Below are 26,633 nucleotides of genomic sequence, written 5' to 3' on the forward strand. Positions count from 1 at the left end.
AGTATAAGTGTACCCATGGATACTGACAATGACACTACATGCAGAACTTAAAAGGTATTCTTATCCATTAACAAAACAACAATATGTAAATAACATCAAAAAAATAAACCATCAAGACTTAGTCTATTCCTATTCTACATAGCCTCTACCACCGGAATTTGAAATCAGTAGAATAGGAAGCATCAAAACCCATCCAGCTACAGCTTATCTTTTTATTGTGCCCAGTTCTATTTTCCTTCTGGGTCACCTTTTCCATGTTTGAAGAATAATTTCAATTCTGACTGTCCCAGTTTCCAACCCAGATGATGGATATGTTGTAAAGCATTGTGGGCTAAGGTTTGACATCACAGCGAATAATCATATTCTACCGGTTTGTGGAAACCTTAACAATTTATCATAATTGTTTTCCTGAGCCCCGCCACCATATGGCAGTGACAAGGGTTTTTGTTTTAACATACAACGGTATTAGCATGATAATAAACAACATGTATGTGAAGCAGATTACATTTATTTTAACATTTATTAGTGTAGGCCTCGATTTAAAAATGGCTAATGCCATTTGCTGCCATCTATCAGTGCACATTCATTTTTTTCACTTCTGTTTCATATAGCATACAGCCTATTCATGTGCAAGCAACTCAGTAAACAATGTTTTGAGATGTAATGCCACTTTCCCAGGTCCTGTAGCACACTGTCCCACTGAGAGTGAATTTTCCCAATACCTCACCTATTTGGACCATGGCGGATTCTCATTTGAACCTGCCCTGGTATTTTAAGTAACAACATTTGTACCAACTATTGAGGTGCCTGAAGAGCATCAGGGATTGGGAGCGGCACTATGCCAATATGAACTCCCCGAAACGGTGTTGTTCTTTATTTAACTTGATTGGTTTAATCTGTGTAAATCTTACAAAATTCTATTGAATGTAAGACTTTCCTTATAAAAATGCATTAGAAACAAACCCCGTTTTGGGGGTGTTGGGCTCTTCTCCCTTGACTTTTAAGGTTGTCCATCACGTCGGTCTGACCACTGATTTAGGACTTTGGAGCATAAATATATCTGATTCTACTTATTCATTGCCTGCATTTTATTCTAAGCTTTATTTATTCCTGACTTATATACTGATTTTAATAATTTATTTGGTCTACTTTAATGATTTTAACCTTTAATAAACCTTCATTTTTTTCATAATATTTATCCCGCCTTCATTGTAAAGCCTAACATGCTTTACAGCTTGCATTGAAATTTGCTGACTTGATCCAGTTGGGAGGAACAAAATCCATGAGGGATTAATACTTCTCCCAGTCCGTCAGAAGCTATTTAAATTGGCATGTAGGAAAAAGTGCTATCAGCAGAATAAGGTACTTTGTGATTCTAGAATGTTTTTATGCTACAAATGTACCAGTGCCAATTTGCCCAAACTAAGTCAATTAAATACTCTATGGTATCATGCCAATTATATACACCGTAATACAATGTGACCAATTCCTCATTTATTCGTATCAAAATAAACAACCTGTGTGGTAAAATACAGACATACCAACTTCATATAACAATTTAACTGAACTTTTGATAAAAACATGTTCAAGGTCCACTCACGCATATTCCACTGGCAACTTATTCCATTTGCAATTTTGATTATGTGCAGTACATTTACTCATCTTTACAAAAACTCATACCCACACCAGTTAGAAAAATTACTGTTTACAATGTTCAATTGAATTGCATTGACCCTGAGAATAACTTTAAACTTGATAGTTTGTAAATATTACAGAAAAAATGTAACCAAAGACCTTCCACCTTTTACCTACAGTTTAAGAAAAAGGTAAACATTATCTAAAACTCACTCGTACAGTATGTAACAAAACAGATAAAAACGCACATGCATACAAATACTATACATAATGGATATCTTTAAGAAACTATGCATTTTAAACAGTCATTATAATCTACAGCAAGGCATTTTGTGATACACAGTATTAAATAGTTTCCAAAATAGTGTCAGAACACGTTTCATGATTGTGCCTTACAAAAAGGATCATCGGTTTGGGAAAAAACCTTCATTGTCTACACAAAAAAGAAAAAACATTTTTTGAAAAATTATTCATCTAAAATAGTAGATTTGAGAATAGTCACATCCTCAATAGTTATACTGACGCTGGCAAGGCTGGCGAACAAACAGTCCATTGTGCTTGATTTGCCTGGAGTGGCAATTCCTAGTAAGGTTTTGGCGGCGTAGGCGATTCCTGTTCAGATAAGGCCTTTCATTATGTTCTTTAGCCCACTGTGTGGGATGAAATCTCTTGGCTTGTTCCAGGAAGGTATGATGAGCAGCAAGAGCTGAAACATAGCAACGAATATGTTGGCCCATTTCATTTTTTGCATCCAGTCTAAAATGAAAGAAAGGAAACTATGTTAAGAATATTGCCTTTAGGAAAAGAGCAAATGAGTTTTAAACTATCTTGACAATCTCTTGTATCACTAGTAATGCAATAAATAGGAATCTTTAAATATATTTTAAGTGTTATGAGCCTAAACAAAAAGCGACTTGGATACGATCATGTAGGACATCGGATACCCATTATTAATCAGTGTGCTGCATGAACACACTGCACCCGGAGATGTTCAGCTAAGACAATAGTGGACAGCAGTAAATTGTAAAACGTAATGACATTTGTGAGGCGTTTGGACTAACCTGCATAAACAAAGTCATGAACAACCCTGGTAATATGTATGTCTCCAGGATCCAAAGAAATATACTTTGTTCAAGATTCATTGCACAAAATACAAATGAGTGCGGGGTAAACAATGCAAATGCCACCCCCCCAAAAAAAAATTATATAAATCACAAAAATAACAAACCTTTTCCTTAAAGAAAGGTTAAAATCACTGAAGGAAATGGGGCTAGCAGTCGCGGTAAGAAGACAGTGAACATACAAGTAGAAAAATCAGAAAAAGTTACTTACTTGCAGTCATAATTCTGCATTGTAGGCATCATATTTGAAATCATAAATTTGAGAATAAGACCCTGCTGCGCACACGTGGACCCTGGAGCACTATTCATTAATATATTGTCTATTGAAATGTCACACAGGGTGCTACTGTCCATCTGTCCTTATGATGAGCAACACCCTTTAATTGTCTATAAGGGGCTTTCTTCTGGAAATCCACTGATGAGCTCTAATGAGCAGTTTCACGCCTACACTTCAGCATTGGAGGTACAAGAAAGGTGTGAAAATGTATGATATAGAAGGTAAAATGCAGACAGGCTTACCTTGATCAGTAAGGAAAAAGTGTCCTGTCTCTTTAAGAGTCCAAGACCTTACCCTGCCCATGCTGCACTGCATTGGCAGTTGCCTCACAGCGCAAGTTCTTTTTTACAGTAACATTGGTGAGACATTTGATTTCATATTTGTTTTGCAATGCCCAACCGGTTGGAGAGGTCGGTGGGTCGTTTATGAATAATGAAGTATCCCTTCCTTCAGCATTGTTGGATCTTCATTGATAGTCAAGTAGCAAGCTACTTTTATCAACCAGAAGTTCTGTTGGGCAGCAAGAAGAAATCAGAAACAACATCAATCTTAAGGGGACAGAGTATAGATTGATACAATAATGTTTCTCTGTTTAAAGAGATTTTTCACGGTTTCCTGCAGTGTCTTGTGAATGTATGGATCAATTTCCATGTAGCTGCCTTACATATGGCAGCATATGGCAGCACTTGGTATATTCCTAATCCAAGCTGTCATGGCTTTTTCTCCTCTGGGAGAATGTGCCCTAGGATTTCCTGGCATTTGTTTGTTTGTTAGTTGGTAGAATAAAGTGATAAGAGGATTTAATCCATCTAGCAATAGATTGCCTGGATGTAGCTAGACCATGTCTGATATAGCCACAGTTACTAAACAGATACTTTATTTTTCTCTGGTAGTTTGTTTTGTCTAGGTGGAAGCAAAGTCCTCTTCTTCATATCTAGTGAATGGAGGGCACACTGCATCTGAGAAACGACATTGAAAGAAAGTAGGCAAGAGTAATAGTGAGATAGAGATAGCGAGAAATTACCTTTTGGAGGAATGAAGGATGTCTTCTCATACCGCCATATTAGAGTGAAAATAGGGTAGGGCTCTACTGCCGATAAAGCTTGCATCTTGTTCACTCTCTGAGTGGGGATAATGCCAGCTAGCAAAGCTCAAGGAGAGATGCTGCAATGTAGGCTCATGTATCGGTTCAAAAGGGGAGCCAATCAGTTTTGATTAAACAATGTTTAACTCCCATGGTTGAGAAGAATGTCTAATTGGAGTGAACATTTTTTTAAGTCCTTCCAAAAAGTCTTTGATGATGAGCATGTAAAAAAAATTTGTTGATTTGTACATTTTCTGTAGGCAGTAGTAGGGGCTAGATGAAACTTTGTTGATGTGAATTGAAGCTTGGTTTGATCGAAATGAAGCAGACTATGTGATTCGATTGTGTTAATTATCCTTGCACCATAAGCATATCATTTCCATTCTATTGAATATCATAGTTGTGTGGAGGAATGCTTTGAATCTCTTAATATCTCCAAACAGGCTGGTGGGAGAATCAAATGTCCATACTGTCGGACTTCAGGAATCATGCTGCCAAATACAATGATGTTCAATTAGGATTTTGAATTTACCATTGAAGACTGGTCAGTAGATCTGGCCTGAATGGAAGTCTCCGCGAGGTAGCATGGACAATAGCAGAAGGTCAGGCACCCCTACTTTCTCGCCCAACATAGTGCTATTATTATAATTGTTGCTAGATATTTCTGCAATTTCAGTATTACTTGGGGGATATTAGTGGAATCAGTGGAAAACATAAACAGTCTTGATTGTATGGTAAAAAAGGTATTTCCTAGGACATCAGTTCTGGTGGCCTGGATACATTTGTCATGACCCAGGGTGTTTGCATTTGCTGTTCCAAAGAGGTCTAAGTGTTCCCCACTCTTTGAAGAGGTATTTTAATACTTTGTCATCCAGAACTCACTTGTGAGTGTCTTTGTAATAATGATGGAGAAAGTCTCCTTGCTGACTCATTCTTCCTGGAATAGGAACAGTTGTTAATGTCAGTTCCCTGGCCAAGGCCCATTACCAGATTGCTTATACTTCCACAGAAAGTGGTCTCCACCTGGTGCCTTCTTTTCCTTTCAGGTTAAGCATGGTAGTGGTACTGTCTTTTTGAACCTGGATTGTTGATCTCTTTTTGAGGGATGGTAGAAAAAGTCTTGAGGTACAGGTAGACGGCTCCCAGGTCCAGACAGTTTATGTGGTTTGAGTTTTCCTTGGATGTCCACTGTTCCTGCACTGTCAAATGTTGTACATGAGCGCCCCGACAGGGCAGCATCCATCACTTTGATCTGCGATGGTATGTCCCTCTGCAAGGGAACTCCCTTGAGTAATCTTTGTGTCTTGCACCACCATGCTAGAGATTGTCTTGCTGCAGAGGTTAAGATCAATTGGTCTTCCCAGTTGCTCCTCTTAGGACACCACTAGTCCTGTAGGCATTGCTGCAAGGGTTTGAGTGCAACATTCCTCTGTGAAAATGTAGATACACAATGTCATGTAGCCTAGAAGGGAGGCAATTTGTCTCGCTGCTGGATTGGAGATTTTTCCAGGAGACAGCATTTGTCCCAAGATAGACGACACTCCCTCCTAAGGAAACACTCTGTTTTGCATGGTGACTAACATTGACGTCAAATAAGATAGTCTTTGCACTGGTGTTGAAATTGATTTTTGATGGTTAACACCCACAATAGCTCAACCGAGGACCAAGATGGAAATTGTCTCCAAAAAGCTGCACAATCACCCCAAAAGTCGGCTTTGGAATACTAGAGCACTCACAGTGAAACATCCTCAGAATGAAGGTCATCCGTGTGAATGTGACCCTAGTCCAGAGGTTCCTAACCTTTTCTATGCCCCGCACCTCTAGGAAATGTTTGATTTATGTCTCAGTCTTTCTCTGACTGAATGGATATGCCGTGTTCAATGGGCATCATTGTGTGATCTTCTCAGCCTAGATGGGGTGTCGTTATTCATGGGAGTGTGGAAACTGGGGCTGGGTTCTTCCCCTGACTGGAGGGGAAACATCATTTACCACGAAGGCATTACCACTACTAACATTTACCACGTGACACTTACCACGCAGGGTGCCTTCCACGCAGGGTGCCTTCCACGACGTCTTTACCACGGGCTGGGGGGGAGATGTGGTATTCCTTCGAGTCGTTCTGCGTGGGCTTGGGGGGCAGAGGGGGGCTGGGGGGGGTCTCCCCCCCCAAAAATAACAAGCGGGGGGCAGAGGGGGGCTGGGGGGGGTCTCCCCCCCAAAAAATAACAAGCAGTTTACTTAAAAAAAAAAAACGAACATAATTTTAAAAGAAAAAGGAAAGAGCCTCCCCCAAAGACGTGCCGTGTACGTCAAAAAAACAGTCCTTTTTTTATTTTGGTATACGTGTTTTGACGCTTGTTTCAATGGAGGATGGAAGTAAGGGCTCGTAGAGAAAGACGTGCAGGTAAGACGTTTCTAGGCGTAGTAAAATCCTACGTTGTAAATACCAGCGTGGTAAAGCCACTTGCGATGTAAAATTCGCGTGGTAAAGCCATGCGTGGTAATTGAAATCGTGGTATAATCATATATTCGACTGGAGAAGCCTGGATTCTCAAGCGTGCTCCCCTGCTTAGGGGGTGTCTCTCTAGAGTACAGAACCTAAAACAGGGGTTCCCAACCTTTTCTATTCCCGGACCTCTAAAAAATGTTTGATTAATGTTTGCCCCCCTACAAAAGTCACGCCGGATTCGTATTATGCATTCAGTACATACTTTGCCTCTGTCACACACCCTGAAATGCCATCTCGTTCCCCTCCCCCCCACCCCTCCAGGTTTGGAAACCCTGCACTAGTCTGTACAGCTCACCTTCTTATGGCACCTGGTTGTTCATGGCGTTTCTGTGCCTTTGAGAAGACATCATGAGGGATTCCGGGACCACCAGAGACAGAATCACTTTCTGGAGTGTTTCCTTTGATGTTACTTAATTGTCCTTTCATTGCTATACCACCTCCATTCCAACTGTACACAGCCAGAAATAATATAAACTGGTGGCTGGAACCCATAATGATCACCTGATGCCAGTAACCAGTGCCGAAAACTGGCAAAAAAAATATGTTACATTATGTCTCTGGATCTGCTCACAATGTCAAGTATAACGACGTTACAAAAAGATACTAGACAGCACATATGAGGATGTAGCCTTACGGCTAGAGCGGTTGACCTCGAAGCTGGGGAACTGGGTTCGAGTCTCGGCATTGACGCTCAACATCCTGTGATTCTGGGCAAATCACCCTGTGCCTAACAAAAATGATTGTGTCCATCTGTAACGAAACTGGTGCTCGTGTAAAGCGCTCTGATACCTGATATCTTCGGGTGTAGTTCGCGCTATATAAAACTCTAAAAAAAATTAAAGAACATATAACCTAGGATCTAACTAGCAAACGATACATGAACAAATTAACCATTATTTTGATGATTGGGGTCAAGACATGCTATGCAGAGGTTGGCCATACCATCGCCTTTCATGCCACACATGATGCAGGTATACTCTGCATGCAGAGTAATCTTTTGTTGCGAGCCCCTCATGTTATTAGAAAAAGGACCATACTTAGTTCTTTTTCAAGAAATACATGCAGATCTAAGTGACATTCTTACCCTGTACTGGCCAAAGGAAAAGTTGGCAATAGCGACTCTTCCTCATGACTTCCACCTTAACAAGTCATCATTCACTAACGGCTCACTGAATTGGTGAACTGAAAAGAGGGGGTGCTTCCTTCGGGAAGCCTCACATACATTAGGACATCATGGAAAAATTACTGAGATACAGAGTGCACACTTTAGACACAGGACTCACCTTGCAGTAGGAGTATACAATATGCATGCAATTTTTCTCTGGCTCATCCAAAGGCAGCCAATAAAGGGTGGTTGCCGTGTATGTTCAGCAGCCTCATAAGCACTATGACATCATGCTATGAGCCCTCTTGGTCAACTGGTTTGTAGTCTTGCCTGCTGTACTAAAGAGATGGGTGCCCAAGGAGCAAGGATAAACATGGAGGTTGGGCGGATACGAAAGGATGGGCAGGAGTGGAGAAAGAAGAAAGAGGGGCCTTACAGGATGAGAATTGTTTAGCTCAAAGTTTCTGGGGAAGAGATTGTAAATCCAAGGCCCAGTTGAGAGCCAAAGCCCTGTAAAAGAAGGTGCAGGCTGCAAGTGTCCTAGCCCACCCATAGGGCTTTGGTTAGGGCAAAGACAGATGCTAGCATACTTAACCACCGTTATCGTGTCAGTTTCAAAGAGCTCAGTAAACAGTTTTTGTTTTACATCGGTTTATTGCTAATTTTCTGGGTTTCCCAGGTAGCTTTTTAGCTCTATGTGGACATCGTCACTTAGAAAGACCAACAGTGCATTTATAATCTACTCTTAAATAACAACTGTGGCTCAATATGCTCACTTCGACTTCGATCTTGGTCCATTGACCCCCTATTGGCAGCACCCTCGAGCTGCATCCACGCTATTGTCAGCACACTGGCACACTGAGTAAGCACCCTAACAACATTGGCTATACTATAATATGGGTATCAGTGGCATATAGAACACCCTTGCAAACACTAGCAAAGGAAAGGCTTAAGGTTAAGCATCTACATGGTTGTAGGCCTGAACAGACGGGTTAATTTGATGAATGAAAACATTAATCCGCAAATGAGTTGTTTAAATGCTACTTGTATTCTTATTAACAAAGAGCAGTTTCATGTTTCTAATGATTTTGGTTGGACAGAGGTAGAACTGGGGTGCCCTTTTCACTTCTAGGATCCGTGATATACCTCTCCTGGAGGTTATAGATTAGGAAATCTGTTTCATATGAACTTCCAAAAAGAAGGGTCGGCTGTCAGACTCTTCATTGTTCTAGACAATGCAGAATGTTCATGCAGGAACTTTCCAAAATACTCTAATCGAGTTTCTGTCTGTAACCTGGATCAATGCTTACCCAAACGCCTATATAAAAACCTGTTAAGCAAGTGGGCTTAAACTGAGTATCTAAGTGAGTATGAAGGATTGTCATGGTAAAGTTTGAGAGGAGGCATGAGGGGAATATTTCGTAGAGACACCCACAGATGTTGTAGTACTGCAATGTTTGGTTTGATGTTCCTGACAGAGAATCAATGAAAAGCTCTCCAGTCACGATGATGGTAAAGTACTTCCAGGAGAAGAGGTCACCTGGAAATTAGGTCAGTCATGGGCAAGTATGAATGTAAAACAGAGAAAGCGCCCACTCTTTGCAACTTCTGTGGTAGGGACATTGGCTAAATAAAAGCAGCCCTGCTGGTTTCGCTTGCCATAGGTCTTGTGCCTGTGATGACTTGTTAGTGTACCAGTGAAGTACTTGTTCTTATTCCACGTACTCCATCCAGTAAGACCTAAAGTCATGTCTACTCTGGATACCAGGATCATCTCTAAAGCGAACCTGTGTACCATTTACTTTTTATCTTTGTATACCATTAAAGACCAGGGAGGGTGTTTTATGTGTTCGGTAGTGTTGATATTTGTTTTGTCTTTGTGGGAGACTGTGGGGGCTGTTGACACTTTCACTTATGTCGGGCACATAATGATAATTCGCACTTTTTTTGCTGTGCTACTTCCGAGTGCAGATGTTGGTGTTAATATTGTGTGTGGGAGAGATGACAAGATCACATCTATATACATCAGATCAAATGGAGATCCAATCAATTAGGAAAAGACAACATTCAGAACCCCATGGGGGGTGCGGGGGAAGGTCGGTCTTCATACAGCGGGTAGACATTAATATCCTCTAAAAAGTAGTTCAAAAAAAGTGAAAAGGCTGGTGAAGGAGGAGGACATTTGGTAGAGACAGTAATAGCTGTCAGATTAACATTTATGTAAGAAAAGCCACACTCTAGACAAAATGAAGGACGGTAGTATTATCTCTATTTTCATGGCCTCTTCAAGGAACAATCTTGTCTGGGCACTATATGCTTCGAAATGCAAAGTAGCTTACCCCATTTGGAAAACCGATATGGACCGACACCGGTGAAAGACAATTTCTTTCTCAAACACACCTGATCATAATGGCTTTGCGTGACCCTTAAGTACCACTAAGATAGGAGATTGATCCGAATGAGTGTTGCACCAAAAGTGTTGCACCATTTTCTTTCACTATACAAACATTATAGCTGGATTGTTTTGAATAAGAAAGGAGCGCACCTTCCAAATCCAAATGGAAGTGTACTGAAGTGCACTATTTGTAAATATAGATAAAGGGTAAAAAGCCAATTTAGGCCTAAGATAAAGACTGCTCCTGAAAAAGAGGGACAAGAAACAAGATGTGCCTCACACTTAAGTCTCAACTAAAACACAGTGCTTACTGATTAATTAATGGACTTCATTGCACATGCAGAGTAGAACTACTAAGCAAGGCAACAGAACAGTGACTTTACTGCCCAGATCTGGGACTGATGGGACCCCACTCGGTCTGCATATTTAATAAGGATAGTGACTAAGAGAAAAGGGACAACGTCAGGAAAGGCCAACTATGCCTAGCTACTAAATCAAAACTTTGTTGTTTGCAAATGAGTTTGTAGCTGCTCTCATGTTGAGAGAACAGAATTTTGATCTGGAGAAACATGGCTGTAGGATTAAGAGAATAAGTGCAATCTGTAATGTTTGCATGGATAGATAAAATAAACCTGGCTACAAACTCTTAGCTTCCATTACATTATTCTCACCCATAAGACTTCAATATAAAAGCTGACTGCATTTTAAAGCACATCTAGAAAACAAACTGTCTACATCATGGCTATCCTTGCTTTTCAAGGTTACTTGCTTGCCTGTAACCCATGCACACAGGACCTCTGACAAGGCGCTACGCATGTGCAATAAGCATCTTTGGCAGGAAACATTGAAGATGACAGAACTTGTGCTCGTCAAGTTCGTTGCATCACATAAGAGTGTACCAAGTGTACCAATTCACGGTTTAGTGTATGGGGTGAGCAGCTCCATGGAAATAAACTGAAATCGCAAATGTATTTCATCACAGCTGCCATGCCGCTATGCCTTTGTCTGGAAAGATTGGTGTTGGCTTAAATGTATGTTATAGGGCTGATTTTGTACGGACGATACAGGTAAACAGTGGCATCCCAATTCCTAATCGAACTCTGGTGGAAGCAGACTGGAAAAGGCCCATGTAAAACATTTAATAATAACTAAAGATACAGGTGAAATATATCAAGAGATATATGATGTCCTTTAATAACCAATGGTGTTCTGCAAAGATCCTGTCATGACACAGAGAACGAAATTGCCATAAATAAAAACACACCCTACCTAGAGCACTGGAATCCTTCCAAAAAAACGAATTGCACCTACTGACATCACCGTAAAAGGTGCACCTCAACAAACTATGAGACGCCCATCGCAGAAGGAAGAACACCAACCATATTCTAATCAAAACAATACCTGTGCAACTGAAAACAATATTTAATTACAAGGGACACACAACGCCATTGCTTGATAAACATGGAGAAATTACCTCAATTTGCTTGGCTTAGGACATGACGCTGGCTCGCAGTTCGTCTCCTGTGCGTTGCGGCAAGGTTTGGGGAAGGCATAGACAGACATGCTGGGATGTTCAATCAGAAGGTTCTCCATGGGGCTAGTCTCCACCGTGAGAGTGGTTAATCCACCTGCAGTGAAACATGGAGGAGGGGTAACAAACCAGCTCTCCTCCAGAGGGCAGTGTTCAAACTGGATAAAACAGGATTCAGTGGCATCGGCCAAGCACTCGAACGACGATGAACAGGAAAAAATGGGCGTAAAGTCAGCAGTGGATGAGGTTTCAATTTCCGCTTCCTCTGTTGCGCAATGAGTGCAAGTATCTACCAAGTGACATTGTTCACAACGCCACAACAGTCCAGATGAAAATGTTTTAGGGTTTTCCAGCAGAAACGGGAAAGATGAGGGAGGGAGGAAATAAACAACACAATTACAAAAGTACAGTGCCAACACAAAAGTACACACAAGCTTCATCAACAGGCCCGTTTCAGGACAAATTGTAAAACACAAGAGGATCACGTGCAGTTTTGGAAAGGGCAATGGTTCATAATGATACAGAGCCAACACAGACACCAAGAATTACTTGAGTATTGTATTGTAATTGCATGTATATAGCGCTTACTACCCCTGACGAGGCGTCAAAGCGCTTTTTCGGCAAGTAGCCCACTGCTCCGGCACACATAGAGGATTAGTATTGAATTAGTATAGTAAAACATGCAAGTAAATTTTAAGTGGTGGATAGGTTAGTCAGTTACAGGTTAGTCAATTATTTGGATTTGGAAAGATAGCAGGATCTTGAAGTACGCTACTCCGGAAACCCATAAAGGATTAGTGCTGAATTAGTATGGTGAAATATGAAAGTAATTTGAGTGGTGGATATTAGTTATTTAGAGTGAGAAGGGTAGCGGATAAAGAGCATTTACATAAAGAGCATTTTTACAAAGTCAAATACAACAGTGGGAAAAGAAAAACAATTAACAAGGTGCACTCCGGTACCCTAACGCCATAGGATGCCAACTTAAGGCAGAACATTACACTGCCTCGACACACACAAAAGCTAAGAGGCCACAAGATGTAATTCATGCCCACAGCTATGCCTGCCCCTACACCACACCTTTACCGCTCACTTCTGAAAGAGGGTGAGAAAGGAGGGGGAAACACCCACTTGTAGAACCATGAGAATGCCTTAATGATTGAGGACGGTTTTAGTAACAGAAGAGAGACTATGTTAAGGGTGATTTATACAGTGCACACAACAAACCTACTTGTCTACAGTTGCTTGAATAAGAGGCGTCATAAGCAAACCTAATAGCATGCTCATTGACCACAGAAGTACGAAGGGCTGGTTCGCCTTGCCACAATCCCTAAATGTGAGCGAAAGGGATCAGCTTTGGAGCTCTGGTAATTCAAATCAAAGGCCAAATAGAGAATCAAAAGTTACTTCTCGTAACTTAGACCACAAAAAGTGATAGATGGAAATATTCAAATCAAACTCCAGCACTACATTCCGTCATTTGTTTGCTTGTCAGTACCATTACAACGGGAACCAATGATATGTAAATCATTTTTGGTCCTGACCCAACCCTATACCTGAAAGTAACGAGTAACTTGCACTCCCCCCTAATTCTGGCTGTTTTTCATTCCCAAGTCGTGGTAGCAAAAGGAATATGAAGCCAGGAAGCTGGAAGGATGAAGACTATAAATTAAGCCAGGCATCAAGTTAGCAAGTTTTAAGCTGATCTTTTGACAAATAAACATCTGCTTAGGTTTGCATCCTAAGTATTTTTGGAAAAGGAATTTTGCGTGGCCCTTTGTGCTGCCACGTGAATCTCTGGAACAGGAACAAAGGACCTTATTTAGAGCTAAGCAAACAGGGTACTTTGCCTCAAACTTTGCCACAAACAGTACCATGTCCGTCAAACACCTGGTCTACCAACTCTAACGGGGGAACCATTGTTTCTGCCAGAGGGGCCACTGTTGGCTCAGCCATTAGAAACCTGAGACCAGCAGCCTGGCTGACATCGGGTCGTGAGTCAAAGTACCTCACAGGGGAGGTTGCGCCTTGCAATGGTTCCACTCTTTTCTTACGGGTCGAACGCAGGCGGTGTCCCTTCCTCCCTTTCAGTCAGAACTGATTAACATCACACATGGGGTACCTCAGAGCTCGGCAATCAGCCCGATACTCTTTAACATATATATGAAACCTTTGTTTGCGGTTGTTAAAGAGCATAAGATTAACATCACAAATTACGCCGACGACACGCAGCTTATCTTCTCACTGGAGGGTGAACAATCTACCTCTATTGAGGAGTTTCATTGCTGCTTGCGTAACACGGCTCAGTGGCTGAAGGATAACTCATTGCAATTCAATGCCGGTAAGACGGAGGTTCTCTTTTGCTCTGCGGACAGGATTCCCTCAGTGCTGCCTAGTAACTTTTGGCATAGTGATATGTCAACTGCAGTGAGACCAGTGGAGAAGGTTCGTAACTTGGGCTGACAAGCTGACCATGGAGGCTCAAGTCACCATAACGGTGGGAAGCTGCCTTATGATCATTAGGTCATTACGTAAAATTCTTCCTTTACTACATCCTCAAGCACGGGCACTAGTTGTACAGAGTACAGTTTTGAGCAGACTGGACTATTGTAATGCCCTTTTGCTTGAATCTCCCAAGTCCCTTTTGGACAGACTTCTAAGAATTCAGTCTACCGCAGCTAAATTTTCTTTGGGCTGGCCAAGACGGTCCTCGTCCTCTAGGGCCCTGGCAGAATTACATTGGCTCCTGGTGGGACAGAGAATTCAGGTCAAGTCCCTCTGCCTAGTGTTTAAAGCCCTGCACGGGATGGGCCCGGTCGTGTTGCAGAGGAAATTTGAGTGGTATGTTCCAGCTAGAAACCTTTGCTCCGCCTCATCCAGGTTAGTTAATGTAGCTAGGTTACGGAAAGTCAGAACCAGTGGCAGAACCTTTACGGTTGCTGCGGCCAGGTTTGGAACAGACTTCCTTTGGAATTAAGACAGATCAGTGATCTCCTTCCTTTTAGAAAAAGGTTAAAAACTCTGCTGTTTCCGAAAGTTTAGCTGCTGTACCGTTCTGTATTAGCTGCCCTTGCCGCTCTGTTGTCTGCCTCTTGCCGTGTACTCCGAGTTTCGTAGCGCCAGGATGCCGTCAGGTGATAGAGCGCTTTACAAATGAAATAAATAAATAAATAAATCCTCTAGGACGTGGTGGTGTGGACCCCCTGACCTCCCCTCTGCATCACAGCAGTTCAGTGGGACGACCTGAAGCTGTCTCTACGGAACTGTGCATGTCAGATTGGCCGGTGTTTTCACTGCGGGCAGCCTGACATACCGTAGTTCAGCCTTTTGCAATCAACAGCTGAAAGGCAGCTGAGAAGCAGAGGCACAGCCTCATTGGTGTCCAATAGAGCACTCTGTTTGCCTGCCCCAGTCAATCCTAGCACTGCTCTTCTGCGGTTTAGCATTGTAAGCAAAAAAGCAGTGCTTGTATGGGCTTGAAGGTATGCTCCGGCAAGCAGTGCGAGGCCGGAGGAACTTTGAGAGTGTTTGCTGTCAAACGTGTGCTGCAGATCATCATTCAAAGTAAGTTTTATTTTTAAAAGGTTTCTTGTAATTTTTTGTGTGCCCCTCCACCATTTTTTAAAATGTATCAGCCGCCACCGATTCCTCATACCATCTTAACTGTTCAGGGCAGATGTGCCTACATTGGTTTCATTTTATATTCCTGCGCTGAACATGGCACCGGCACAGCAAAGCTTCAGTGCCTTCAGAGGGCTCCGCTCAAGGCACAGAGATCTCCACCTTGCAGACAGAGATCTCGAACTACGGTGAGCTGTAGTCTGCCAGCGTAGAGGAGTACATCCCTCCAGTGACCTGGTGGAATGGAGTACAGCCCATTAAAGGATAAATAAGCCCCAAAGTTCTTAAACCCTTCAAATTATAAATTGTTCTTTCCAGGGCATAAAACCAGAGAATTTAGCACAATATATCGCCTAGCAAAATAGGATGAAAACCAAACATCGCACCTCGAAATGAAGGGTCTCCCACAGAAGCAGATGCATTTCTACCATAAACAAATAAAAAGCAGAGGAGCGGGCTAATATCTTAGATGATTTGATGTAAAACATACGACCACATTAAATATCCAAAATATATTTTTAGCACCCTTGAAGGAAAAGGCCTCAAAAGAAGACATGGTAGAGAAACACTTTGGTAGATATAGAAAAATAATATGGCCGTGTCGGTGAAAGATAGAGGGATCAAAAGTACCAACATGCTGTAGAAAATAATGTATTGTTCAGAAGAAGCAAGTCTAAAAGATCTCGAGGACTGGGTGGGTGGGAAGATTGGCAAAAATAAAGGTCGCCCTTCAAGTCAAATTTGTAGATGCGGAGGAAGACCTATTTTTAGTTTTCCTTGACGATCCCTCACTTGAGGAGTTATGGGAAAGTTCAAAAGGTTTATTGATCGAAGGGGTGCAAAGAAGGAAGTGTTCAGGAATATCCCTCGAGTCCCAACCCCATCAACATGACATATAAGAGTCATATCATAGCAGTTGCCTCAATGAAGCATCACTACTGAAGCAGAAGGTTGCTTTGCAAAGCTTACCTATAAAATCCACTAGAATCCATTCATCATCTTCCTTTTCGCTGAATTCTGGCTCTTGGCTTGATACATTTTCATGTTCTCCCATAAACATATTATTAAGTCTCTGAAACATTGTTAAGGCAAGATGAAAACTTTGGCAGAAAACTCTGGATCTCCCGTTCCAGAGACCGTGAAATCCCAGACGCAGATATGAACCAAGTGGCAAAAACACAAAGTTAAAGTGCATAGATGTGCTCCAGGTTCGGGCACGGAATATAAACACCTGCAAGAAATTAAGAAGTCATTAACAACCTGTTTCAATTTTCTAGTGAATAATAAAAACAAGCAAGATTTAATTGCATAGAATGCGGCCACGCAAATTAAAGCAAAATGGGTGCTTATATCATTTAACTAAGTAGTCAAAATACAAGGATTAAACTACAAGTCATATAATTCAACACGTTTTTCTATGTGGTTAAGTCACTCAAATGTTGGGAGAGTAAGCAGTTTTGCAGGATGCTATCTTTACTAAAAATCCTTCCTGACTGGATTCTATTGGCTTGGTTGGGGATAAAGTACCAATTTTTCTACCATGTTTGAATGCGACCTTAGAAAATGGCTGTGCTATCCAGTGGCGTAGGAAGGGGGTTGCGGTGGGTGTGGGTGTGGGCCGCCCCGGGTGTCATCACTGAGGGGGTGACAAAATGGCAAAAAGATGTGTTGTAAACACATATTTTTGCCAATTTGTCAAGCCGGGGGTGACAAGCGTCATCACTGAGGGGGTTGCCAAAATGGCAAAAATATGTGTTTTAAACACATATTTTTGTGATTTTGTCAAGCCGGGGGTGACAAGAAAATTTCCGCCCTGGGTACCACCTGACCTTGCTACGCCACTGGCCCTATCTTCCATTCACCTGTCCCTTTTCCATTTTCCCTGAAAGTTATCGAGTTTTCTTCATGTTAGCCTAGAGTTGTTGTGTTGAGTTTCAGTCGGTTTACTGCTGGGCAATGTACCGTGACAACACTTTTGCATAATGTCATACTGAGAGTATACTACAAATAAATTCTGTTTATGAGTGCACATTTCTAAAAACACAGCCATTCATAATCACTCTTGGGTGACTGAAAGTTTAAAATGAACACACACACCAAGCCTTACAAAATAAACAAAGACGGGTCAAGTAAGGAGAGTAAAAATCTGGCACAAACTACAGAGGCAAACAACTTATTTCAGATACAGCACCCATCTATAAATCTATATATAAGATCCTTTCATAAGTCAAGTGTCTAAATCAAGGTAAATGAACACACCTTTCTTGCACAGAAAAGCTGGTACTACTGCCAAGAACCTCCAAAAAAGCTCTGGGGCTGACTTTAGTCCATCTGATAGACCATATACTAGCACTGTTCCTTTCTCATCTTGAAAAAGTAAGACATGTTTGTGGTTGGCACAAATGGGTTCATGAAATTGAGCACCTTGAAGACCTAAAGCACACATCCAATCACCTTCCTGTAAACGTGGGAAGGTATGATGAACAGCCATCATTGTGAACTTCTTCTTCTTAACCCATCTGTTCTGCATTTTGAGGTCTACAATACGACACAATTCCTACTTGGGTCCCATCTTTTAATTACGAAAAACAAAGGGGGGCAGACATCTCTCGTCCACAGATGTTTTGGAACAAGCTATATTGCTTTTTAGGTCGAGCCTAAAGCTAGAGCCGGCGCGCATGCGCTGCACTGAGACTTGTTGTGGTGGAGTAGCAAATAGAAGCCCGCCCACTCTCCGCCCATATTTGCCATTGGCTTGTGTCATTGTCTGTCCTAGATGCGGACTTCTGATTCATAAGTAGGCTTGTTAGTCCCTCCTTAGTAATGCCTCCTCTTCATTTGTCACCTCCAACGGACTGTCCATGTCTTCTCCCCCCTGCCTGCCCTCCCGTTGTCAGTGATGCCCACCATTTGCAATGCAATAGGTTTCACGTAAATGTGAGACCTATTGCATTGCAAATCCTTGGGTCTCCAGCAGTCATTTTTTTTTTGTTTACATTTTTTTATTACATTTTCACATATCACGCCCCCCCCAGAAAAGGGGGGGGGGAGGCACAATGAATTACACATTATCGCACACAGTAGAGGGTTACATTTCAATGAACAGTAGTACATGTTGCAGTCCACTAGTGCCACGTAGTCACTATCTTCTCCAGCTCGCCGTATATGGCAGGGCCAATAGCCTGTGTGACGGGGGCCTAGCAACCCTGCACTAGGGCCCTTGACCCCGCGTCTATGACCTTGTGTGCCGGTGGAGGTGTGTGTGAGTATTGTCCCTGTGTGTGTCGTTGCAATTTGCAGTCCTGTGATACTGATTAGGGAAATGTATGCCGGTCTCGGAACCACCGGCTTGCAATACGAGGGAAACATCAAGTCGTGGGGGAAACTTTTCCTAGTGTATTATACAGTGCTGAACGTATGTGGTACCTTGGTCGGGGTCAGTGGGCATCGTGCAAATGGGGAGATACGAGTCGCCGGGGACAGTGCAGCCTATCCTCAAGGGGGGCCTATAGTCGGTTTGTCTCGCTGTGCGTGCGGGGAACTCAGGTGTCAGGCAATGGGCTGGGGTGACGTGGGGAGGCTTGAGTGTGCGGAGGAGAGGGATCCGGTACAACTTCCAGGGTAGTTTCGTGCTGGAATTGTATGAGTAGTTGTGTCCATTCTATTGAGATGGGATTCTTTCGTATTCCCTTGACTTCCTCGTCCCGTAGAAGGGTCTCCAGCAGTCATTCGGATTCTTGAACCAGCAGTGTAGAACTGCAAAGTTTATCCCCTTCAGTGGACTTAGGGGGGAGAACTAGAAAACTTGATTTTGTACCCATTCTGAACAATAGTTAGTATCCACTTCCTTTGTAATCTCTTGCCGGGCAAAGGGATAGTTTTAAATCCTTCCTTACACCGAGGTGTAGAAAGGGGGCAGGGAAAGAGAACCACTGCTTTGCCAGGGACTCTCAGGCAGCAGAAGGCTGCTGACTATATCATCTGCCATGTGTGACTTTTGTCACTGAAAAGGCTGCTGTTGCTGTTTATTTTGTTCCTGAAATGGTCTCTTTCAGAAAGTGATATTCAAGTGTTAACTGTTTGAAACTCCTCCGAGTTGTACACAAGAAATTCTTTCCAACCCAACAGACTTTAAGGTATCTGTTGTAAGGTAAATTCCACAGAATGACCAGAGGTAGCCAGGAGGTATATTCCATCTTAAGAAGGTCATACAAAGGTACCACCAGGAGCTGCATGGTTTCTGCTCAGCCCATTCTCTTCAACTGTCATTCTCTCCACACAAGCAGGCACACCAACATTACACTCTCTCTGTCATCAGGCATTCCAACATTCCACGCAGTCATCACATTCATTCTGGCTGAGCAGCTATGGGTAGGTGCACTTGTAAACATCAAGGTATAACAGTATCCCCCCCATTATGACTTTTTAATCTCATCAGCTTGTGACCCAAACAAAGACAAACCACTAAAGGGCAAACTCAAGCATCTACTTTTGAGCATGTGGCATCAAAGGCTTATGTCTGATCTGAGATGAATGTCTAATAAAATCCCGTGGCAGATATCAACTCTTGCAAAGTCTGCAATTTCCCAAGCTACAACAAACTATCAGAGGTGATCATGCATTTCTTTACAATCTCTAGAAATCTATTTTCTTTCAGGAGGATTGTCAGAAATGTATTTCTCCTGTGGCTTTATAGATGTTGAACCTGCAGCATTACACTATTTCTTCACTGCAGCTACCACAAAGGAATCTGCAATTACAATATCCCTTAAGAACTTTTGATCCAGATTCAAAGACCTGAATGTCTTCTCCAATCACCTTTTCATTGGAATTACAGAGGAACGATTTGCAAGTGTCCACCATATTTTGCAGAAGACAGAAAGAAAAGGGTCACACCTGCGGTTTTATTTGAATAGTAAAAAAAAATGACCTGGTTACCCTGGGAGACACTAAATACCGAACTTTCTCGTTGCTCTATTTGATTGTTCATGGAAGGAGATGAGGTCAAAAAATTGGAGAAACCCTTGAAAGAATAAATTAAGATGTAGCTGGTGGTATTTCACACCAAACTGAAGAGTTGGCGTTTGAATACCGAGGAGCTATTCTGCACCTCCAAGGAGTAGGAGTGATTACTATGCCCTCTATGATGGAACCCTCTGTCCAGCTCAAGCTAATTCTCATGTGAGAGTAGTTAGGAGCAGAGGACTCTTCTCTGCCCACTTGCCTACCTTCATCGTTTCTAACAAGGCAGAACAGAAGGCAGATTCCTATGGAACTTGAGACTGTTTCGAAGGAGGTTGAGCCCTCTTGAGTACCTGGGTCCACATGCAGTAATGGTTGATCATCATATTCATCATCTGTAGGAACAGCACCCATTGGAGGTAAAGAAAAAGGCTCTACGATTCACTCCCAAGTGTGGGAAGATTGCAACCCAGCTGTAGTCCAGAAAGGAGACACTCTGGCAGAGGGGAGCACCCCAGATCGAAATGTCTCTCAGCCGAGAGTACTCAAACCCCAAGCGTTGAGATATGGAAATTACTCTACACTGAATGCTTTGAGACTGAACTGTTGTAATATGACTTGTGACCTGGAATGAGAGCACCTATGACTTCAAGATGCTGCCTAATCATTTCCGGGAGTGGCAAAAACAGAATCATAGGAGTGAGGACTGGACAGTTTCCCTCTGAGGTACATGCAGAAAGAGTCAATCTTTTCTACAAATCTCGCCCTTTTAGCACTAAGGCGGGTACCATGCCTGTCCCTCTCAATCCTGTACGACATCTTCATGCAGATGTTGTAGTCCTTGGTAGAGTGAGAGTTAAGAAGAAAAAGAAACAAACATGAGGGTCATTCCTTGACATTTCTCCCCTAAAGGATGGACATTTGTTAAAAAGAGCTGACATTGTTGCTTCCGACAAAAAAGAGATTAAACATCTTAACTGAAAAAAAACATGCGCATACAAATGGTAAACAATGCAAAAAAAATAAGAACGGACACTAAAAACCACAGTTTTCGGTATCCAAGTTTAGCTTCAAAGAAAGCGGAGCTGTGTGACTCTCACAGAGCGGAAAAAGACAGTTTGACTAACTGGCGCCCCCGCTGGACACAGTGGAACAAAGCAGCTTTCCAAGATTCTTAAAGAAGCAGGGTCGTTTATCATTCAACATCTAATAGTATTTGAACGCACAGGCAACATTCCGCTTCTTTTTTTTATTACAGTTTTTAAGTAATGTATCGAACAAATGTACTATGAGCAGTAAAACTGCTAAAGAGAAAAGGTTGCATCGTTTTTAAACATTTTTTTTGTTTTAAGTGAAGAGCTGTGTTCCGCCATCTCACATATGCGGAGATATTATTGTTTTGTATCGATATCAGAAGAATCCCGTGGTGAAAAGCTATGCGGTTACACTGTTGTAGCGTCAACAGTTGAAGAAACAACTTGATGACAAGGTAATCGGTGTTTATTCTTACTTACTTCACAACCATCGGGAAGCAAATTGGCATCAACATACGTGTCAAAATGTACAACTTTGCAATGAATGAAGAAAACTAATTTCAAAAAGATTGCTCTAGACTGGACAAGAAAATAACTAAAGTATGTACCAGGAACACATCAGTGGGAAGTCAACACAGAACTTAGGAAAGTTAAGAGATTGATGTCAAAACGCAGATCTTGATTAAAAACACGGGAGACTCCCACAACGAAAGGAGGCAAGGCTTCGATTATGGCAATCAAGACTTTCGATCTTCCAAAGAATTACATCTATTGGGAAACATTGCAATCTGTACTAAAATACTCAAACCAGTGGCGTGAAGCAAGACCACCGCCCCCCCGCAAAAGTGAAGAGGGGCACCGAGTCCCACATTTCTCACAGATCTTCATTGGTCTTGGGCTCACAGGGGCCCCAGAAAGGACCGGACCCCCTCGCCCCCCAAAGGCTGCCTGCATCCATCCATCCACCGTGGGTCCTACGTTACACCCTTGGCTTAAATTATGAATAGCAATATGTGCGAAGTTCCAACAGTAAATGAAATGGACACCGCTTCATTTCTGGTATCGGCATCTCTCTGATAACGTAATCGTCCCGTGGCCCTATTTTACCGCCTCTGGTGTCTTTTTCACTCCCACGGGAAGCAAATAAGCAACCCAGTTGATATTACAGCATGCCGTAAATGAATACCGAGAGCTGGTACACGTTATGCGCTGTAGCAATCGGTAGCACAGAGGACGAGCCCTATTATTTACCCCAAATCACACAGGACATTTAACTTGCAAATGTATTCCGGGGAAGGCGGATCTGGCCGCTTTACAGTGCCTTAGGGTGTGTATGTCCTTGGTAACAGTCACCTCCTCTTTGTCCCTGCAAGGGGCGTGGCTTTACGCGGAGCGTCGGGTCTGGGCGCGGCTTCTGGCGGAGTGTGCGTGTATATGGGCGTGGCTAAACTTGTAAACAGAAGCTACAGCCGGTGCGGTAACCCGACACCGCCGGCTCTGAACGTCACCGGGCGCTGAGCAGGCAGGGGATCCTGAGGACGGTTGCGGCATACTGCGCACCCACAATCTCTAGGACAGCGACAACACACTGCACGACCACCTCACACCGGACTAGTTCTATCGCCGCCTTTACTCTGGTAACCGTCCATGAATCGCAAACGGAAGAGTCACTTTCCATCAGCTGCTTCCAAGCGTCTGTTTCAAATCTGCGTGACAACGCCCTCCGGCTCTAGAAGCAGAGCATCCGGGAGAGATCGAGGAACCTGTCTAGTCCGCCCACCAGTTGAGAAGGGAGTGACAGGCAACATCTCCGGTAGTCTTGCCTTTTGTTCCCCTTCTCGGCCGATCGCCCGTATTGCTTTTCATCCATGTATGTATGGATGGCTTGTTTTCCTGTGATGAGTACTTTTATAAACCACCAAAGCTTTAAAAAAAAGAGAACCTCTCTCACCTGAACCCTCTTTTGAAAATAACCGTTGCTATTCCAGATCACAGTGTGTGTCCCCAGGGTGGGCTCTGCCCGCTTGGGGTTTGAGGTAGATGTGGACCGTTGAATGTTTGCATCGAGGGTGGCTTGGGCGTCGCGCGGTTCCTTCTTGTCCCAACCGTTGGGCCCGTACCGTGGAGCTCGCGCTCGCTCCGTCTCTTTATTTCGAGTCTGATCTTTCAGACTTCGGGTCCCAACTGATTCTTTTGTTGTTGTCAGAAAACAGTTTTCAACAGCTGATCGAGGAGACGTCATAGAGAGAAGAGCGCCGCCGGCCAATGGGAGCAGACTTGGGAGGTCGGACTTGAAGTTGGCAGAAGCTGTCGCCGAGGCACGTGACTTCTTGGTGGGTTCGGGGAAGACAGACAGCAGGGGGAAGATTTCTAGAGACCAATGGGCACCTGTTGCGCGATACTTGCGTCATATTGGTCGCCATATTACAGTCAGGCACAAAGAACCTCCCAGTTCATATTGCAGACCGATTTAGACAAATGGATTCAATTTACCCCTTTCTGACGCGTCTCTATTTTGGCTGGACTCCTCCCAGTATGAGCTGGGATGCTCTCTAAATATTCATGCGTTAATCCGGTTCAGACAAGTCCAGGCAACACAACGCAGAGCAGGGACTGTTAAAATCCCTAGAGAGAAACTCGACTGAAACATGATGCTCTTGTGTCGTCTTTCGAATGGTAATTTTTTAACTCCTAAAAACCGAGCGGTGGTTTCTCGGTGAATGCAAGTTATGTGTCAGAATAGAACTTTTTAGAGAACTTTTCTGAGCCTCTTGTGAGATGAAACTTGGGCCATGCCTTAATGCAGTACATGTCATCGGATACAATGCATACTATACGGGACACCAAAAACCCAGAACATGCATTTTTACTTGAAAGTTTGAGTAAAATGAGGTTCTGACATTCAGAACGAGGGTCCTATGGTAGTGGCAGCGTTCTTACTGTCACCTGAGAGACTACCTTGGAACTGTTGGTAAAAACGCTGGCGTGCAAAACTGACAGAGTTTTAAAAATGTTTTATTGAATGGTTAACCCCTTAAAAGTAAACCAACTTATATATGTTTTATATGTTACACTTTCTGTAAACTCGGTTGATATGATATCTGCTGGAGACTGAAAGAAGTATTAATTAAGTCGAAGTCTACATATTACTCAACAATTACTATTAGGGGCTTGTAGCCTGCTCATTGCTTTCCGTTAATTGGCTTTCCTTGCCCCTCTGATTTGCCTACTTTTTGTATGTGTTACAGCTTGTCAATGTTGTGTTTGTCCCTGCCACTTTACTTCTCTTTTGATTGATTGCCTACTCTTTTTGCTTTTCAAGAACTTTGATTTTTTTAAAGTCGAAAGCTTCCCTGGTAATGGATTCAGCCATTGTTTACCTTTAGCTTTGTCGTTGAACTCACACATTCGCTTGCTTTCTGTTTGCTGGCTTTATTTGTTTTAGGCTGTCCAGCATGTCTTTTTCACTCCTGTGGAGCATTGCCAGTTTAACATCGCTCCTTGTATTCTTCCGCAAGCGCTCACTTTCTGTAAACAGGCCTTTAGATTTTGTTTTCATCTTGTCACATTTGCTGTCTATTCAAAGACAGAGATCAAATGTCAGGCTCTGTCTTCCGAGGGATCTTGGTGTTTTACTTTTCCTTCTCTGACTTCAGAGTGACAGCATTTATGTGACAATCCTGCTGGGTTCCCTTGTGAGAGGAAAGCTGTGGAATATTATTTTGTCTAGCACACAACTAAATTTAAATGTTTTTAAATGAACTGTGCAAAGATTTGAGCCTATATCAGTATTAGGAAAGCACACATGTAATGGTAATTTCAATTGAAAATGGTAATTTCAATTGAAAATGTGTTGTCTGTAATGGCAGTGCGCGACCACACTATGCGCACTCCACTCTATGCTACTCCATTCTACAAAACTCTACGCTAGTCCTCTCCACTCTACGTCAGTGTGCTCTACACCAATTCACTTTACGCTACTTGACTCTACACCACTCCTTTCTGTGCCACTCCACTCTGTACCACTTCATTCTACGCCACTCTACTTAACAACACTCCACTCTGCAACACACCACTCTGTGAGGCTCTACACCACTCCACTCTGCCACTTTACTCCACTTCATGCAACTCTATGCCACTCTGCAACTCTTTACTCCACTCTACTGTATGCCACTCCACAGGACTCCACTCCATCCATTCTATGGCACTCCACTCTGACACTTTACTCCACTCTTATGCTACACCACACTATGCCCTACCACTCTGCATCACTCTACTACACTCCACGCTGTGTCACTACAATCTATGGCATAGCACAACACTCCATTCAACTTTCTGTAATTTTATATAGGGAAAACTCCACCCAAAGGTTGTGTAGCGCTTTACATGAGCACCAGTTATATTGCACAAGGACACATTCATTTTTTCCCCTAGGCCCAGGGAAAGTAAGTGATTTTCCCAAAATCTCAGGGTGTCGACCCAACGCCGAGACTCAAACCTGGTTTCCCAGTTCCAAAGTTGTCAGCTCTACCTGTTAGACCACATCCTTTCCATCGCAGAAGTGGTAAAAAATGGACTCAAAATCAATGTTTCTTTCTAACACATTGTTAACCAACATTTCCATCGCCATGATATTTCATAGTCTCATTTGCCAAATTTTGATAAGGGGTGTGTCGTGCTTTCTCCAGTGAGCCTCCAGTTTCGGTTTCACAACCCCTAGGCTGTTCCAAAGCAGTATTCTATCGGCTTTAGTCTGATATTGCAGTTCAGGTGTTCTCACCCTCAATATAATCAGTCAACTAGTTTGGGATGGAGTACCCAGAATAGCTTTAAGTGCAACTAATACCCCTGACCAGTAGGGCTTGCTCCTTGGACAAGCCTACTAGACATGCATTGAACTTCCAACATACCACAGTCCCTTCAACACAGCAGGGTTACTGTTTTCTGAGATGTATATAGCTTAGTGGGATATAGGTACCAGTCATATAGAAATGTATTCTGTGTCTCCGTTCCCTGGATGCTACAGGTTGAATAATTTTAATCTTTTTCAGGATGTGTCCATTGCGTTCTGTTAAGTTATTACCCAAAAGTTTTCCCATCTTTGCATGTATTTATGGTGAGGCCTCTAGGAGTAAACCGTATAGTGCCAGGATTATGCCTATCACTTCCAAAGTCTGACACACAAACTTCTTAACTGGGGTGAGCTACCTAAATGCTGTTTTTTTCCGTTGTTGTAAGACCCAGTATTGTCTGTGTATATTGTATTCCCTTCCTCTTACCCCCCAACAGAAAGTCTATCTTGCATTTTGCAAATTATTTTATTACTCCTTTAATATACATATCTGATACCATTGGATAA

The 26,633-nt window shown here is 42.7% G+C and overlaps 1 protein-coding gene and 1 long non-coding RNA gene across 3 annotated transcripts in view; one reads left to right on the top strand and one right to left on the bottom strand.

The window, feature by feature from the left end:
* Nucleotides 1-1,472: 1,472 nt before the first annotated feature.
* TP53INP1 (tumor protein p53 inducible nuclear protein 1) lies at nucleotides 1,473-23,538 on the bottom strand. Its single transcript, XM_078687015.1, has 4 exons — nucleotides 23,226-23,538; nucleotides 16,248-16,509; nucleotides 11,601-11,946; nucleotides 1,473-2,391 (listed from the first exon to the last, which is right to left on the bottom strand). The coding sequence occupies exons 1-4, from the start codon at nucleotides 23,514-23,516 to the stop codon at nucleotides 2,142-2,144; spliced, it is 1,149 nt and encodes a 382-aa protein (XP_078543141.1). The 5' UTR covers nucleotides 23,517-23,538; the 3' UTR covers nucleotides 1,473-2,141.
* A 219-nt stretch (nucleotides 23,539-23,757) lies between these two features.
* Nucleotides 23,758-26,633, top strand: part of LOC144828650 (uncharacterized) — an 85,760-nt gene continuing 82,884 nt past the window's right edge. For both annotated transcript variants that reach the window (XR_013610502.1, XR_013610503.1), the window contains exon 1: nucleotides 23,758-23,950. This is a non-coding gene — a long non-coding RNA (uncharacterized LOC144828650). The remainder of the gene's footprint in view (nucleotides 23,951-26,633) is intronic.

Source organism: Lissotriton helveticus, chromosome 4_1, assembly GCF_964261635.1.
Source record: "Lissotriton helveticus chromosome 4_1, aLisHel1.1, whole genome shotgun sequence".
Classification (NCBI taxonomy): domain Eukaryota; kingdom Metazoa; phylum Chordata; class Amphibia; order Caudata; family Salamandridae; genus Lissotriton; species Lissotriton helveticus.